This window comes from Podarcis erhardii (assembly GCF_964252035.2).
Source record: "Podarcis erhardii genome assembly, chromosome: 13".
NCBI classification, from domain to species: domain Eukaryota; kingdom Metazoa; phylum Chordata; class Lepidosauria; order Squamata; family Lacertidae; genus Podarcis; species Podarcis erhardii.
The window spans coordinates 28,230,127-28,248,225 of record NC_138502.1 but is presented as its reverse complement, the minus strand read 5'-3'; the positions used below and the strand labels follow the sequence as shown (position 1 = coordinate 28,248,225).

The window sequence follows — 18,099 nt, the reverse complement described above, 5'->3', positions numbered from 1 at the left end:
CCTTCACAATGCCTGCATTATAAGAAGAAAAAAAAATCCCCCATTCCTAGTCAGGACTTCTGAATCTTTTAAGATGCAGTGATTTCAGGTGCAAGGCCAAATTATTTGAGCAAGATGGCATCTTTGACAAGGCAAACCTGTGCCAAACTGACCCTACGTTTGTGACTTGCACGAAGTGTGTTAGCTAAGCAAATGTTCGTGCATTTCTTATCCTACCATCTGGTGTGGAGCTTGGCGTGGTTCTGAAGCCCCATGCCTAGACTAGCAGAAATCGCATCCAGAAACCGCCCCCGTTTCTGTGATGCCACCAGGCATTGCCCACTCTGAGCAACTAGAAAGCCAAAAGTCGATTCTCAGGATGCTAACTTCTGCACTCACCTGTATGTTTTCAACTCCCTGGATCCTTAATCCATGAAGACTTTTTGAAAGCCCTTGATCACACATTTCCACACTCAAGGGTACTTAAAGGCAGCCATTTAAGTTATATATTTTTTCTCAAAGGAAGAAGTTGATTTATTGCGTTGAATGATTGGGGTTGTATAGAAGACTTGCAGCCCTCTGGCCAGTTGCCAGTAAAGATTTTGAGGCAAACAGCACATTTCTTTTCATGTGGCGTAATGTGTGTTAGTAAGTAAGAGGGGCTGAATCTAGCGCAAAATGGTCATGAGTCCCCCCCCCCCCCATCATGCATCCTCAGTTCACTGGGACACACATTTGCTTCCATCAGTGGAAGGAAAAAAGGAGACAACATAAATAATCAGGAGGTCACACTAATACTTCAATACAAAACTTATTAACTCAGAGGTAATTCTAATTTCAGTAGGGTACATAAGCTTGTACGTTGGTGAACATTAATTTTTTCATTTAAAAATCTCAGTTGCAGTCTCTAGGTGTGCTTTCAATGCAATGTTAGGTTTTCCCCTGCCTAGAGAACAATACCAGAAAGCATTCTTGGTCAGTCTTAAATAATTGCATGCCTTTAAGAAGATGTTTTTCCCTGATGGAAATGAAGTGATGGGAAATGTCACCTCTTGAACTCTGCTTGTCATCCTGCTCTTTAAAGATGCAGAAGTCCTGGCTAAGAATGGGGGATTTTTTTTATTATTAAAACAATTCAGATGCTTTAAGTAAATGAGCCAGTCAACATATTTCTGAATGGTGCGGCAAGTGAAGACACATAAGGGAAACATGGAAGGTAGAAGACATAAGAGGAGGGTTAAATATGTATTTAAAATCATGGGAAGATCCACTGATGTACAAGATCCCATCTTTTTCTTCCGTCTTCAGTTAACTACACATTACAGAAACACATTCCCTAGCCAGTTCTGCTGTTGAAATGTCCCATGGTGGTTAGGCCACTTCTGGATCCAGCCCTCTGGTTTAAATCTTTTAGGATCATCAGTAAAGGTAGCACAAAAGTACACTTAAGTGAGAGAAAGGCTCTCAAACTAGAGTTGCAATGGAGGAGACCATTGCTGGAATCTCAGCTTGCATCTGAAATAGTATGACCTCAATGATGCCCAAGGTAAACCTACCTAATTCACACTTTGCGAAACAATATGTGAACCAAAACACAGCAATCCTTCAAAATTCGCCCTTCTCTGAATTTTGCAGTGCAGTTCTCCAACTAAACATTGCTTACAGAAATGTTTGTATTAGGCGAAAGTGCGGATAAAATGCATACATAGAAAATGTGTTACATAGGGGGAAGTCCTTGCAAAAGTGTGTACCTTATTGAAAACTGCTTACAAAAACCTGTTTATTAGGTGAAGTTAACACTAATATGTTGTCAAATTTTCATGATTTTCTTATAAATCAAAAATTGCTGCAGAAGTGTGGATAACTGAATTTAACATTGGAAAAATGAGAGAGAGAGAGAGAGAGAGAGAGAGAGAGAGAGAGAGAGAGAACCAAAATTGATAGATCTAGCCATCCCTACATTCCACACGAGACTGGCCCTACTGTTAGGCAGGGTGGGGCAACTGCCTTGGGTAGCAGATACGGAGGGAAGGGCAATGAGATGTTGAAGGAGAGCTCTCTATGTTACACAGAGCCCCCTAAGTGTACCTCCTTCCCTCAGGTGTGCTATCCTATCACCAGTGTTGAACTAAGAATCAATTGTTGCTCCAATCTACTTCTCTACATGGAATGGGAGTTGCCATTTTGTCCGCCTCAGGCAGCAAGATGTCTTGAGCCAGCCCTGACTTCACCTCTGTGGGCTCAAATTAATCCAGGACCCTGATGTAGACATTTAAGTTCTTTAACTCATTACATCCAATGAAACTATATGTTGGGAGACTCAGGACAGAAATTTAGCAAGTGATGCCTTCTACACTGTTTAGGTCTGTGCCAATATATAATTTCTGCAGGTTCAGGCTGTTGCTAGAAGCATACCAACAGGACCAGCCCTCCCATAAAGCAGAGTGAAGCAGCCACCTTGGTTGGCTGATGCTGCAGAGCAGAGTGGCAGGGGCAAGGTTTTGGAGAAGAGAGGTGCGTGCCGTGTGGCCTGCCCTTTGTTCCCTGAGGTGGCCTGTCGCCCTTAAGTGGATAGAGGATGTTGTTGTGTTGCCAGTGCTGGAATTCAAATTCAAGTGGCTGGCATCTGTACGAGGAATAGGAACTGTTAGCGGCACCACCTTGTCTCTTGCCTCACACTGCCAAGTATCTTGGGCTGCCTCTGAGGCGTAGGTACACACCCCAGAAAGTGGTAACCCTCACCCTCATATTTCACAAATGAACACAGAGCGCCTCCTGTGTATTTGTAACTAAAACTGCTGTGCACACATTGCTGGCTTAAACACAGCGAGGTGGCTCAATTCGGTTCGAAGTCAGTTTGAGGTGGGAATGCATCAAAAGGCAGCATTTCCTGAAGAAGTGACAGGATGGGTGTGGCGTGTGGCTAATGTTGTGCAAAACTGTGGTTGGGAACATGCCAGATGCAGAGTAAAGGGTACACAGCCTCACACCAAGAATCACTGCCTGAGAGACCGCACAAATCACCAGCAGTTCGGATGAAAGCCTTTTCTGCTTCCCGTGTGCTGTGCTATTTATTTTACCCTGAGGGTGCTTCCAAACCACCTGTTTACCGAGGATTTATCGCGATCTGTTTTGCAAGGAGGGCGGTTAGATGACGTCGTGTCAAAGCAAGTGCTAGCCAATGGCATTTCCCCATCATTTGCCTTTTGGCAAAAGTCTTATCACTGAGGGAAATGGATTTGCTACGCAAGACTTCACCATCAGCTATCATGGCAGAGCCTGAATTTGTTGGTAGGTCCCACCCCCCAAGAGCGAAAGCCTGGAAGCGCCCTGAATCTACAATAGCCCATACCCTCCGACATTCCTCAAGTGAAAATAGGGACATATCTCACTCCCCTACTCCACAACTGACCCTCCTCAACCCCCCCCCCCATTTTTTGCCGTCCCCCTGCCAAGAATTTCCTGTCAGAAGAAGGGTGAATACTACTAGCAGTACATCAACGAGACCGAGCACACATGCCTTCCACTGTCCTGAGGAAACCCCTTAATCCTGATTTTATTATTTGTAGATTTACCAAAAGAAAAACACACACCATAAATACATTTTAGAAAGGGGTAAGATTAGACGCAAAGCATTAAAAATAATAATTCAAGATTCCGTGTGCTCCACTCCTCTCCCCCTTTCTTCACGCCCTACTCTCTGTTTGCTTCTCAGAGCCGGCGCAACATGCAGAGCTGGGCCTTGGTGGCAGCAGCCATATCCACTACGAGCTGCCCAAGGAAGGAGGCCATCAGCAGTGGCTATGGAGAGCCAATGGGATGCTCCCTTTCTGCCACTCAGGACAAGGGCCGGCTCATCCTCCTTCCTGAGCTCAAAGGCAACAGCACTGGCGGGGAAAATGGGGACATTTCAGAATCAAATCAGAAGCCGGGATGGCTTTCATAATTCTGGAACGGTCCCTGGAAAATTGGGACACTTGGAAAGGTATGATAGCCGCTGCATCTGAAGCAGTTTGTGTTAATAAGCTGGCCATAGGGGTCAAGGCTGGGACTGGGGTTGGAGCTGCGAGAGCTTGAAGTTTAATAGAATGTTCCACCCTGCCATGGATCGGATGGTACTCACCGCAGAATCAAAACACATTCAGCAACCTTAACACTCTAGGGTGTGTTGGCAGAAACTAAGGTAGTGTACATGTGAGCACTCTACCAGCACGTTCTTTTAAAGGTATCCCTTCCTCCAAGGCATAACAGAGAGACAGCAATTTGCCAGGGACAAGTACCAGGAAATATGGCATTCCCACCCACTGGAGTGGACAGGACATGGTGAGAACGACCCTGAAATGAATGCAATTCATTCTGTGGTATGTAAGGTGCACTGCAATTACAGCATACAGACAATTTCGTCTGACTTCCCAGTAGCCTACCAAGTTTTATTATTTTTTGCTGCTTGTGCGACACTTGGTGTATGTTACCATCAGTGGTGGACAGCCAGAGTCTAAACTTACATACCCTCCAACATTTCTCCGATGAAAATAGGGATGGCCTCCCATTCCGTAATGATAACTTTACTATTTATACCCCACATATCTTACTGGGTTGCCCCCACCACTCTGTGCAGCTTCCAGCATATATAAAAAGACAATAAAACCTTTTTTTAAAAAAAACTTCCCATACAGGATTGCCTTCAGGTGGCTCGGGGGTTGAATAACTCCATACCCTCCAACAATGCTACAAAGAAAATAGAAACAACTTAAGGTGCAAAGGAGGGACGCGGGTGGCACTGTGGGTTAAACCACAGAGCCTAGGGCTTGCCGATAAGAAGGTCGGCAGTTCGAATCCCTGCGACAGGGTGAGCTCCCGTTGCTCGGTCCCTGCTCCTGCCCACCTAGCAGTTCGAAAGCACATCAAAGTACAAGTAGATAAATAGGTACTGCTCCGGCGGGAAGGTAAACGGCGTTTTCGTGTGCTGCTCTGGTTCGCCAGAAGCAGCTTGGTCATGCTGGCAACATGACCCGGAAACTGTCTGCGGACAAACACTGGCTCCCTCGGCCAATAAAGCGAGATGAGCGCCGCAACCCCAGAGTCGGTCACGACTGGACCTAATGGTCAGGGGTCCCTTTACCTTTAAGGTAAAGTGGGACATTCAGAGATCAAATCAGAAACTGGGACGGCTTCTTTAAATCAGGAAAGTCCCTGGAAAATAGAGATTCTTGGAGGATCTGAGCTTAATGGTATTTTGAGAGGAGCTAGACGGCCATGCATATTCTCCTCCATTTGCAAGGCACACAGCTGAACACTTCCTCCGCTGCCAAACTGTGCTTTATAACTAGTTCTGTGTCCATGGCAAGTTAAAACAACAACAAAAACTTAACTAGAGAGCCAGTTTGCCAACAGTGATTTAAAAAAAGGAGTCTTCTGAGCGGGATGTATGCATTGTCAATTAAACATCTAGTATGTGGCCCCTTAAAAAGAAACCGCTGTGACCCAGGAAGCCAGTTCCTGGAGAGCAGCTGACTCAGAGGTGTGGCCTGGCTGGGTTAGTTACTGCTGGGTGCAGGCTCCCAAGCCTCATCAAGAATAAAGTTTGAATTTGCATTGATGCAGCTTGTGGAGAGTTCATACAGGAGACGACAACACATGGTGTCAGAAGTCTGTTGGACCGTGACCTTCACACAGAGCAACACAACAAACCTGCCACCTGTGGATTTCAAGACCGAAAGCACAGCAGAGAACCAGACAAGATGGAAGGAGTTAATGGATCTGGTATTTGCAGGCCCAGAGGCAGGTAGGTAGTCTGCATTCTGGCCCCCCACCCCAGTCAAGCTTCTTATTTGCTTATATGTGTTGGGCCAAAGTGCAGGGATATCTGCACAGCATAGATTTCCAGCAGCCAACTTACAGAAATTGAAGTTCAAACATTGGAGCCAACTCCTAGGGTCGAGGCCCCTTTGCCCCCCCCCCCAGAGACCCCCAAAGTTGATGGGAATTGCCATTCAAATAGTGAGTGTGTGTGGTCTTGTGGTTGGAGGGACACAGGTGGAGCTGTGGTCTAAACCACTGAGCCTCTTGGGCTTGCCATTCAGAAGGTTGGTGGTACAAATCCCAGTGATGGGGTGAGCTCCCGTTGCTCGGTCCCAGCTCCTGCCAACCTAGCAGTTCAAAAGCACGCCAGTGCAAGTAGATAAATAGGTACCACTGTGGCGGGAAGGTTAAAAGTGTTTCCGTACGCTCTGGTTTCCATCACAGTGTTCTGTTGTGCCAGAAGCTGTTTAGTCATGCTGGCCACGTGACCTGGAAAGCTGTCTGTGGACAAACACCAGCTCCCTCGGCCTGAAAGCCAGATGAGCGGCGCACCCCATAGTTGCCTTTGACAGGACTTAACCGTCGATGGGTCCTTTACCTTTACCTTGTGATTGATTATGCAGTGTGGGGCTTACCTGGGACCCACAATATTTTATTCAAGTTGGTACCCCTGTGTTCCAACATTTTGCACGGTAATTTTTTCAATAGAAACACTGTGGGTTTTTGAAAAACACACAGAACCATAGAACTGTAGAGTTGGGAAGGAACTAAAAGGTCATTGTCCACCCCCTGAAGGAATTACTGATGTCCATCTGCTCTCCGTTTAGAAACCTCCAATGAAGGAGAGTCCACCACCTTCCAAGGTAGCCCATTCCACTGTCTAACAGCTCTGTCAGAAAGTTATTCCTGGTGTTTAGTCAGGCACTCCTTTCGTGTAATTTGAATCCATTGGTTTGGGTCCTACCCTCTGGGGCAGCGGAAAACAATCTTGTGCCATCTTCCGTGCAACAGGTATTTGAAGAAAGCTGTCATAGGCCTTTCAGTGTCCTCTTTCCCAGGCTAAACATACCCAACTCCCTCAACCGTTCCTCATAAGGCTTGGTTTCCACCTTGGTCACCCTCCTCTGCACATGTTCTATCTTGTCAATAGCCTTCTTAAACTGTGGTGCCCAGAACTGGACACAGGACTCCAGGGGTACACGAGATCCCTTAGTATGGTATTTCTTTGTATGTCACTGAAAATGTAGCACATTTAAAGGTACCCCTGACCGTTAGGTCCAGTCGCGGACAACTCTGGGGTTGCGGCGCTCATCTCGCTTTACTGGCCGAAGGAGCCAGCGTACAGCTTCCGTGTCATGTGGCCAGCATGACTGAGCCGCTTCTGGCCAACCAGAACAGCGCACAAAAATGCTGTTTACCTTCCCGCCGGAGTGGTACCTATTTATCTACTTGCACTGGCATGCTTTCAAACTGCTAGGTTGGGAGAAGCTGGGACCGAGCAACGGGAGCTCACTCTGTTGTGGTGATTCGAACCGCCAACCTTCTGATTGGCAAGCCCTAGGCTCTGTGGTTTAGACCACAATGCCACCCACGTACATTAAATGTAGCACATTTAAAGCCCATTAATCCAAGGTTGCCAACTGACTCTCATGTCAGCCCCATAGCTGTGCCTTTTAGTGGATGGATCAGTCGCAATTAGGAGATGATATTCTCCCTCTCTATGCTGAGGAAGTATCACTTGCCAGTGGCTGCCTGTCAAGGCTGCTCGTAAAGGCAGAAGAGCTGACCAGGTGGATTGGGCCAGGCCATTGTTGCAGAACCTGTCACTTGCAGCCATGTACGTTCTTAGAACACCAGCCAATGGTTGCTTCCAGACAGGAGCCTTCCAGCACTAACCATTCTCTTATTTCCCAGTATTTGCTGAATGCTGCAATCGCAATGTGCCTTGCACAGCATAGAATGAATCACATCCTTTCAGTGCCTTCTCCACCCCAAACATCTCACCACCATGCCCTGTCCACTCCAGTTGGTGCAGAGTAAGGCTTCACCTCGATTGCCTCTCCTCTCTTCCCACCCCCCTCCAAAGTGTGTTTTTTTTTTAAACTTTCTGGGCATACGCAGGTATAGGAACCAACTCATAGGAGCCGAGGGGTCTTCAACTCCCCTCTAAAATATCTGATGGGCATTGCCATTCAAATGGTGTGCATGCACCGCATCATGTGATCGATTATGAAGGTGGGGCTTACTTGCCCCCACCCCACAAAAATTTTTTATTCAAGTTGGCACCCCTGTATGTAGGTGTGGGTACACCTTTCTGTACCAGTATGTGCACTGGTTATGTTTTTTCTACAGCATGATTGCACAATAGTGAAACATTTAGATATCACTCACATGACTTCTAACACCATTCTAAGGTTTGTGCATTGCTTCTCAAAAAAAATGGGTATGAGAGTTATAGGGTGGCAAAGAGGGAATACAAACCAAATTTCTTCACTGAAATTTCTTTCCTCCCAGTTTCAAAGGAAGAAAAAAAACATCATTTGTCACTTTATCTCCAAGATCGACCTTCCATTCTTTCTCTAAGGTTGTGGCTCTATGCAGCAGAAATAGGTGGTCCTGATTGACACTAGCACTCCAAGACATTCCGGGTCAGAGGCACTGAACAGTCATGGCTGAATACTATTTACATGCCCTTGACGCGTGTGGTCTGCAACTTCTTGGCACAGCCTACGCTCGAGAAAGGTTTTGTATTGGCATGTTTGCATATCGGATCAGTGCACTGAAACAGTTGTTACTGGGGCAATTAGACGTGAAGGACTTATGCTAACACTGAAGTAGAGATGTTTTGTGTGGAAATAAAACAATTAAAAAAAAATTCTGGGATTTTCTTTTTTTAAAAAAAGAAAAGAAAACCCCCTACATAGAATCATAGAACTGTAAAGGGTCCCAAGAGTCATTTGGTCCAACCTGCTGCTCCAAGGCTGCAGCCTCAGTTACCCCTTATGTACTTTAGGCTGCAGTCCTCTGTACATGCAAATTACCTGGGAACCCGTTCCCACTGAATTTGAGCGTGTCCGAGTTAGATGTGTACAAGATTTCCCTGCACGCCTCCCTTTCGTAGCTGAAAGGAAAAGGAAGCTGAAATCTACACAGGCGCATCTGATCTCCATTAGGAGATCTTTAGGAAACAACTTCAAATAAAGTGACAAATCACCTTCTTGTCCAATACTGGAGGGGGTGGATGCACTGCACTGGCGGAGGAAGAGGAGTGCGGGGGGAGCGCACCACCCCTGGCAGTGCAATCCCGGTGGGGTGCCATCATGGCTGACCCCCCGCCTGCACTGGGTGCCACGCACCCGGGACGTGCGCCAGCCCCACCCCTGCCTTCTCTCCGCCCCCCCCCCCCCCCCGGTGCCAGAGCATGAGGCTCCGCCACTGGGTGGATGATAGGAAGGCTGGAAAAGCCTCCTGTTAGATATTGTGGGGTTCAGTGCTCTTTGTACCTGCAAGCTTTTCCACAGTGTCTATGCGTCGTGGTCAGCATCAAAACATCAGCGTTTTCCCTCCTATATATTTTCAAATAATTTTTATTAGTAAGTAATGAACACTACCTAAAAATGAACAGTGAAAAAACTAAACAAGAGAGGTGCAAGCCATTGCTTAAACAGTCATGCCTTGCTGTAGTCAGAGAATGATAGAATTGTAGAGATGGAAGGGACCCTGAGCATCATCTAGTCCAACCACAAGGAATGGAGGGATCTTTTGCCCAACATGGGGCTCGAACCCGGGACCCTGAGATTAAGAGTCTCATGTTCTAATGACTGCACTATAAGCAGACAGGCTGTATTAATATTTGTTTTTCTTTCCCCATCCCAAGTTTGACCAGCATCACGTCTGTGCAGTTCACGTTTGAAGTGTGTACAATCCAGCAAGTTAAAATGAAAAGGGGGGGGGTGACCACCGCCACATGTTGCCAACACCCCATTTGCAATATCTGAAGGGCCCCCGTTTACAATAGTAAGCTCCTGTCTGGAATCGCCCTGTTTCTCCCATGTGCCAAAACCTATGCTGAGAGAGCTCTGGAGGTAAACAAAAGGAACTCGAAATACCAGTTATTTTCAGCCCCATTCTATCCCCCGACTATTCATGCATAGGAAAAGGACTACCACGAACCATGCTGCGCTAACAGTAGAACATATGAAATACATGTTCAAATCTTTCACCACAGAGCAGATGATCTCCCCACAACCACTGTCCGCACATGTGAGCGCACTTCCGTTGCCACAGAGGACAATGCACTAGGAAAATGCAGCCCTTGGAAACTCGACCTGCAACAAGTATTTTTTTGCCACTTGTCGTTTTGAACATGCGCGCAGGTTATTTTTGTGTTACAAGTTGGCAGCCAAGAAGCATATTGTGAGCCTGACATGCAGCACAAAGCTCTCTGAAGGGTCCCAAGAGAGAGCGTGAAGTTGTTAAATCTAGCATCGGTCAAGGGTGCAGTGATGGTCGATGTGGCGTCAGTTTCCTTCCAGGTACTGGCCAATAGCTGTGGTTGTGCCCGTTTTCAGAACTGGCAACTTGAAGACTGCGAACGCAAGCCATTACCCACAAAGGTAAGGTACCCCCAGACAAATACACCCTTCCACGCATCCAAACCATAGTACAGCATTTCCTCTGCGCCACAACTGGTGCGGCCAGTAGACCTGCCTGCCTCGGGCTTATGTGCCCGAGAGCCTGATGCCCCTCTTACCTGTGGACTGCATGCTCTCTTGGATTGCTTCCACTTCAGCCAGCTCCATGCAGACCCCTTGGCCGTGCATGAGTGTGTGCAGAGGCTTCTCCACTCCCTGCGGCGGGTAGCACCGCAGCCCAGAGCCACAGCGCGGCGTGTAGACCCCGCAGGGCATTCCTTTGGCCAAGGCGCAAGTGGCGCAGCACCCACAACCGGGCTCCTGCACCAGCTCCTCGCACCCGGTGGGCGCCCTGCAGCGCGCCAGCTTCTCCTCGGAGCATGGCGGGCACTGGATGGCGTCGAGGCTCACGGAAAAGCCCACCTGTACCAGGAGCAGCAGAGTGATGGGCGCAGTCCCCGAGTGCATGGCAGGCAGGCAGGTGTTACAGGGCAGCAAGGGACCGACAGGCAAGGCGATTGCAAAAATAAAAATAAAAACTGTGTTGCTGGCAGAGCAGAGAATCTGATCTCCTGTAGAAAGGGGGACTCTGTACTGAAGGGGGGAGAAGCTCTTTCTTTGGACTTTATACCACTCTCTGGCCACACCTCCCTGTTGGAGGGAGAGGCAAAGGAGAACAGCAGCAGCAACCAAGGCAGCTTGCCCCACAGCTGAGAAAAGACCTCATTTGCCCTGAGGAAGGAAGCACAAAGAGCTTGCAGCTGCTGCAAAGACGGAAACCTGTGCCGGGACTGGAAAATAGCAGCAGCCCTCCAGCCATGCTTCTCCTATTACTTTGGTAAGTTACGAGTGCGCCTTGCCAGTGCCTGTTTGGTTTCTCTGTGAAAGGGAGGGTGGGGAGGCTGGGCTGGGGGGGGGGAGAGAGAGAGAGAGAGAAAGAATAATGCCACAATTATATTATGCATGCCTCGTCTGAGGTTGTGGCCACACAGGCGTTGCATTGATTAGGCTCAGAACATGAGAATGGTCATGCTGGATCCGGTGTTGTGGTTAGGTAATTTTAGATTTTGGATTTTAATGGGACTCTAGGAAGAGGAAGGGGGCTGTAAATTTGTTCTGTTTTGCTTATTTAAAAATGTGGTGGGCCACTTCCGCTGGGCTTGGGGAACCTCCCGATCGTTCTACTGAGTGGGGCCTTCAACGCCTGCCCTAAAGTCCTGTCCCAGTGGTACCACTGCCTGTGTGATATGATGGATCCATCTAGTCCAGGCATAGGCAAACTCCGGCCCTCCAGATGTTTGGGACTACAATTCCCATCATCCCTAGCTAACAGGACCAATGGTCAGGGATGATGGGAATTGTAGTCCCAAATATCTGGAGGGCTGGAGTTTGCCTATGCCTGATCTAGTCTCTTAAGAGTAGCCAGCTCACAAGCAGGCTCTAAAAGGGACGTCCAGCTCCTGTTGTTTATTCCCATCATCCAGGAATCAGAGGTATACTGCACTTGGCTGTGGAAGTTCCATTCTTAGCAGCTGTGGTGTCTAGTGATTGATAGATGTACGGTATACAGTGGTACCTCAGGTTACATACGCTTCAGATTACAGACTCCGCTAACCCAGAAATAGTGCTTCAGGTTAAGAACTTTGCTTCAGGATGAGAACAGAAATTGTGCTCCGGCGGCGCGACAGCAGCAGGAATGTTCTGCTTCCAAGGCAAAGTTCACAAACCAAAATACCTACTTCTGGGTTTGCAGCGTTCTTAAGCTGTTCTTAAACCAAGGTACCACTGTACCTTAAGTGTCGAAGATCTGGGTAAAGAGGTACATCTTCAGCATACAGCAAAAGCTATACAACAAAGACACTAGATGCATCTCTGTGCAGTAAATCACTGAAGACCATATTTCCCAAACTTGGGTCTCCAGCTGTTCTGAGACTACAGTTCCCATCAGCCCTGACCACTGGTCTTGCTAGCTAGGGATGATGGGAGTTGTAGTCCAAAAGCAGCTGGAGACCCAAGTTTCGGAAACACTGCTTTAAACACTAAAGCGAGCACCATTTCCTTTTGTTTGTCCACTGGATAAATCCAGAGAAGAGAGGATATTCACTCTTTCCACCTTTTCCCTCATTCTGCAAACTTGTGGTGTGTGTGTACCTTCCATTTAGGGCAAACACAAACATTTCCAAACCACTGTAGCCCAAGGATAGGGGCCTGTGGCTGCTCAGATGTTGCTGGACTCCAACTCCCATCAGCCACAGCCATCAAAGCCAATGGTCGGGGATGATGGGAGTTGGAGTCCAATAATGTCTGGAGGGTCCCGGGTTACCTATCCCTGCTACATCCTGATGGGGTTTTTTTCCAGCTTGGGACAAGAATAAAGAAAGGTGAGAAGTAGCAATGGAACAACTGAGGGATGGCTCAGTTGGTAGAGGGTGAGATTCTTAATCTCAGGCTTGTGGGTTTGAGCCCCATGCTGGGTAAAAGATTCTTCCATTGGAGGGATTTGGAGTAGACCAAAGCCTTCCGTCAAGCCTTGTGGGACCTTTCTCCCCCTGGCGACTCATTGACTGAGCTTGTTGAGGGCTGGAATACCCAGCTCCTGGCAGCCATCAATGAGATCGCACCTAAGCGCCCTCTGCGACCCCGCAGAAACCGGGCTCCCTGGTTTACCGAGGAGCTCTGGAAAATGAAGCAGGACCTCAGACAGCTAGAGCGAGTATGGCGGGGTGCCCGTGACGGAGCTTCAAGAACATCTTATAGGGTTTTTATGAAAACCTACGAGATGGCAGTGAAGGCCGCTAAGAAGTCCTACTTCTCGGCCTCCATTGCATCTGCTAGCTCTCGCCCGGCGCAATTATTTAGTATAATTCGGTCTTTAACGTCCCTCGAAGGACAGCCAAATTTAAATAACAATTTGACACACAGCTGTGAGGCATTTGCGAGCTTTTTTGTGGAGAAGGTCCTGTTGCTCCGCCATGACATCCCTGCCAATTTGGATACAATAAGGAACTGGAGGCCCCTTGACTGTCCTCGGGTCCAGTATTGGACCACTTTGACCGGATATCCTCAGCCGATGTGGACAGACTCCTCCGAGCTGGAAAGCCCACCACTTGTCCTCTCGACCCGTGCCCGTCCTGGCTGATTAGAGCATGTCCAGACGAGGTACGGGTCCCCCTGGGGGATATTATCAATTTGTCCCTTGGCACCGGAACATTCCCAAGGGAACTGAAGGAGGCAGTGGTGCGCCCGCTTTTAAAGAAAACATCATTAGATCCCTTAGATCTATCCAATTACCGCCCGGTTTCGAATCTTCCATTCCTGGGTAAGGTGATTGAGAGAGCGGTTGCTGAACAGCTTGGTAGGTTTCTGGATGAAACATCGGCTCTGGATCCATTCCAGTCCGGCTTCCGCGCTGGTCATGGAACCGAGACAGCTCTGGTCGCCCTAACAGATAATCCCCGCAGGCAGCTGGATCGAGGCAGGTCGGGGCTGCTGATTCTTCTAGACCTGTCAGCAGCCTTTTACATGGTCGATCATGAACTCCTGGACCACCGCCTTGCCGACATGGGGATCCAGGGCACAGTCCTTCAATGGCTGCGTTCATTTCTCTCTGGTCGGGGACAGAGGGTGGCGCTTGGGGGGGGATTGTCATCCCGCCACTCCTTGGTGTGTGGAGTGCCCCAGGGTGTGATACTCTCCCCGATGCTTTTTAACATCTTTATGCGCCCCCTCGCCCAGCTTGTCCATAGTTTTGGGCTGGGCTGCCATCAGTATGCTGATGACATCCAACTCTATCTGTTGATGGATGGCCATCCTGACTCGGCCCCAGACACACTGATCAGATGCTTGGAAGCTGTGGCTGGATGGTTACGTGGGAGCCGGTTGAAGTTAAATCCCTCGAAGACAGAGGTCCTCTGGCTGGGACGGGACGATATGGGATTGAGGGGGCAACTCCCATCTCTTGCGGGGGTGCAATTAGTGCCAGCACCGTCCGTTAAGAGTTTGGGTGTAATCTTCGACACCTCCCTCTCCATGGAGGCGCAGATTGCAGCTATAACAAAGGCGGCATTTTTTCATCTCCGCCAAGCTAAGCAGTTGGCTTCTTACCTCTCTCGCCCTGACCTAGTCACTGTGATCCACGCGACGGTCACCTCCAGACTGGATTATTGTAACTCGCTCTACGTGGGGCTGCCCTTGAGACTGACCCAGAAACTCCAGCGGGTGCAGAATGCCGCAGCGAGACTCCTTACGGGGTCTTCGCTGTGAGATCACATTCATCCAGTGCTATACCAGCTGCACTGGCTCCCGGTGGAGTACAGGATCAGGTTTAAGGTGCTGGTTTTAACCTTCAAAGTCCTATACGGCCTAGGACCCTCGTACCTATGGGACCGCCTCTCCTGGTATGCCCCACAGAGGAACTTACGGTCTTCAAATAAAAACATCTTGAAGGTCCCAGGCCACAGAGAGGTTAGGCTGGCCTCAATTAGAGCCAGGGCTTTTTCGGCTGCGGCTCCAACCTGGTGGAACGCTCTGTCACAAGAGACAAGGGCCCTGCAGGACTTGACATCTTTCCGCAGGGCCTGCAAGACAGAGCTGTTCCACCAGGCCTTTGGTCAGGGCGCAGCCTGACTCCCTCCTTTGGCAATCTTTACAAAACTTTAGTTTATGGTTGCCATCAATTTTGATTTTAATTAATTTTTATAATGGTTTTATAATGTTGTACTGTTTTAGTGTTGTTAGCCGCCCTGAGCCCGGCTTCGGCTGGGGAGAGCGGGATATAAATAAAATTTATTATTATTATTATTATTAGACGTGATCCCTTCCAACTCTATGATTGTATTAATTCTTTTCAAGTCCACTGTTTCCCTACCCTGAATTGCACCACCCTGCGGGGTCTTCAGACATGTTTGTGTGATTTGAACTTTAGATGATATATAGAGAAGCTAAAATAAACTCTCTCATACTGACAATACTTCATTTAAAAATAAAAAAAGCATACGTACTTCCCTGGGGCTCAAACTTGCCCCAGAGTTATGTCTCTGAGCTAAGTGACCTTAGTGGCAATTTCAGATGTATAGAAACTGGTTGTGGGCACTTGGTGATGATCAAGGAGAGGCATGCTGCTCAAGACTCAAAAGGAGGCTGTTCTGTGTTACTACTTCACTTGTTCTGGCTTTGAAAATAAATTCCAGGACAAAAACCTGGTGAGACCTGATTTATAGACCATCGTAGGTTTCTACAGGTGTATGTGAGCTTCTGACTTTAGCAGAACTCTTCTGTCCAACACAGAGTTCTTTGTTCCCTTTCATATGTTTCATAAACAAGAGCAGTGTGTTGTTACACCCACCCACACAGCAACACATGCCAAGCTTACCTGCTTAACACATGACTTCCTGCCTCTGTAGTCAAAGTAGGCACTCTCATTGTGGGTCTGTTCTCAGAATTTCTCTTGTTAGAATATGTGCAGCTGACTGACACTTTCCTAAGTGCAGTGAGTGTTCCACACAGTTATTTGTTCCACTCTTATTTCTTCCAGTTGTCTACTGTCATTTCTCAAAAGCTAAAAAAACACTTTAAAAAATAATAACCAAAGCTTGCATATGCCTTTCATAACTTATCCAACTAGGAAATGATATCATGCCTACTTTTATCAAGAGTATATAACAGGTTGAAAACGCATAATCATAATGTTAAACAGACTGATCTCGTGCATATTTACTCAGAATATATTCAAAGGAGTTTACTCTCTGATCAAACATACATAAGAGTGGCACTGTCAAAGTTTCCTTCCTTCCTTCCTTCTTTCCTTCCTTCCATCCACCCTGTTTTGTTGAACCAGATAATTTAAGACTGTTGAATCACAGAGTGATAACCTGGAGTTCAAAGCTGAAGTGCAGCCATTGACAGTGTCTTCCTGCAGAAGGCTTAAAGTGGCTTTTCCTTTGTGAACTAAATGTATATCTCGCATTGTCCAAAATGCACATTTGCATCACAAATGACTCTCCTCTACTTTACCTTCTTTAGGGACAAAAGAAGCATAATGTCAACTTCAGCCTCCTATGAAAAGAACCTGCCCTCTATCACCTTGCCTGCCTTTGCTGCTAAATGAGAGTTGGAATATGGAAGAAACCAGAGAGAGTTATTTAGGCTGTGTACACCTTACCGTGAGGAACGCAGGTGGTGCTGTGGTCTAAACCACAGAGGCTAGGACTTGCCGATCAGAAGGTAGGCGGTTCAAATCCCCACGACGGGGTGAGCTCCCATTGCTCGGTCCCAGCTCCTGCCCACCTAGCAGTTAGAAAGCACGTGAAAGTGCAAGTAGATAAATAGGTACCGCTCCGGCGGGAAGGTAAACAGCGTTTCCGTGCGCTGCTCTGGTTTGCCAGAAGTGGCTTAGTCATGCTGGCCACATGACCCGGAAGCTGTACGCCAGCTCCCTTGGCCAATAAAGAGAGATGAGCGCCGCAACCCCAGAGTCGGCCACAACTGGACCTAATGGTCAGGGGTCCCTTTACCTTTACCTTTACACCTTACCGTATCCTCTGGTTCCAGTGAGTTCCCGCAGCTGGCATTTGAACATGGCGTTGCCCACAACCCTGTAGTTTCTTGAGAAAATACTGCTATTTGGTGCATTTTCCCTCAAACCAGCTTCAACCCGAAAGGAGCTTTTACATCCTGCTTTTTCTTAAAAGACTGTTTAAGCTTTTTTTTGTGAAGGGGGAGAGATTAAAGTCACTTTAAAATAACTTTTTCCCCCTCCGCCAAGTTTACATTCCTCCCCCCCTCAGTTTAATAACTTGTGGCAACCCTCCTTATGACCTTCCATTAAGACAAAGTATTCTCCAGTAATTTCCCTTTCTTCTTTGCTTGATCAAGCCAAATCTGATATGGGACCTCAAGCCAGCAGTCTATCCAACTGGCAGGCACAACGGGGAAGACAACTCACGCCTGGTATCTGTGTGATAACATGCTTTTCATGTATCATGTATTTACACACTGCCAGCCTTCAAGTCTTCGTGAATGGCGCCCTCATGAGGTTTTAAAGATTACTCCTTATTTTGGTTACAGATGTGAGCAGGCCCCACTCGCTCAGCAATCTCCAGATGTGCCTGCAATTAATCAGGGTGTCCCTGATGAATTCAGAGCCTCCAAGTGTCCCTGTTTTCCAGGGACAGTCCCAGATTTACAGAAGCCATCTTGGTTTTGGATTTGATCCTGGAATGTCCCGCTTTTCCTTAGGACGTCCCTATTTTCATCAGAGAAATGTTGGAGAGTATGGAGTAAAGCGATCACCAAGCCAAGAAAATAGGTATCTATACAACCTTTAGACAGCAGCCCTATGTAGGGAAATGTTTTTTTTTAAAAAAAAGTTTAGTGTTTTAATATGTTTTTATATGTGTTGGTAGCCACCTAGAGTGACTGGGGCAACCCAGTCAGATAAGCGGGGTATAAATAATAAAATGATAATGATGGAATAGGGTGTCTCTATTTTCACCGGAGAAATGTTTCAGGGTATGTTCATTTCCCCATTTTTTTCCTTCAAAATGAAGAGTTTTGCCAGGGGTCAGCAACACTTACCAGCCATAGGTCGGATCACTCCTGTAGAGATCATCCATGGGCCGGACCGATGCAGCACGACACCAGAAATCGCATCTGTGCATGTCCGCGGTGCCGGAAATAGCTTCTG

General features: G+C 47.6%; 2 protein-coding genes across 5 annotated transcripts in view; one reads left to right on the top strand and one right to left on the bottom strand.

Annotated features, from left to right (window-relative positions):
- Window positions 1-10,883, bottom strand: part of IGFBP4 (insulin like growth factor binding protein 4) — a gene marked incomplete at its 5' end in the record, with an annotated part of 39,614 nt that extends 28,731 nt beyond the window's left edge. The window contains one exon of the mRNA XM_081838240.1: window positions 10,535-10,883. Coding sequence (XP_081694366.1) covers window positions 10,535-10,883 — 349 coding nt within the window. The remainder of the gene's footprint in view (window positions 1-10,534) is intronic.
- Window positions 10,884-11,131: 248 nt separating this feature from the next.
- LOC309327982 (uncharacterized protein) overlaps window positions 11,132-18,099 on the top strand; it is a 47,671-nt gene continuing 40,703 nt past the window's right edge. For 2 of the 4 annotated variants that reach the window (XM_081837723.1, XM_081837720.1), the window contains exons 1-2: window positions 16,471-16,592; window positions 17,652-17,721. The gene's annotated coding sequence lies outside the window, so the exon portion shown is untranslated. Of the gene's footprint in view, window positions 11,254-16,470; window positions 16,593-16,945; window positions 16,964-17,651; window positions 17,722-18,099 lie in introns of those variants that run through there. The other 2 variants (XM_081837721.1, XM_081837724.1) reach the window with 2 other exon arrangements.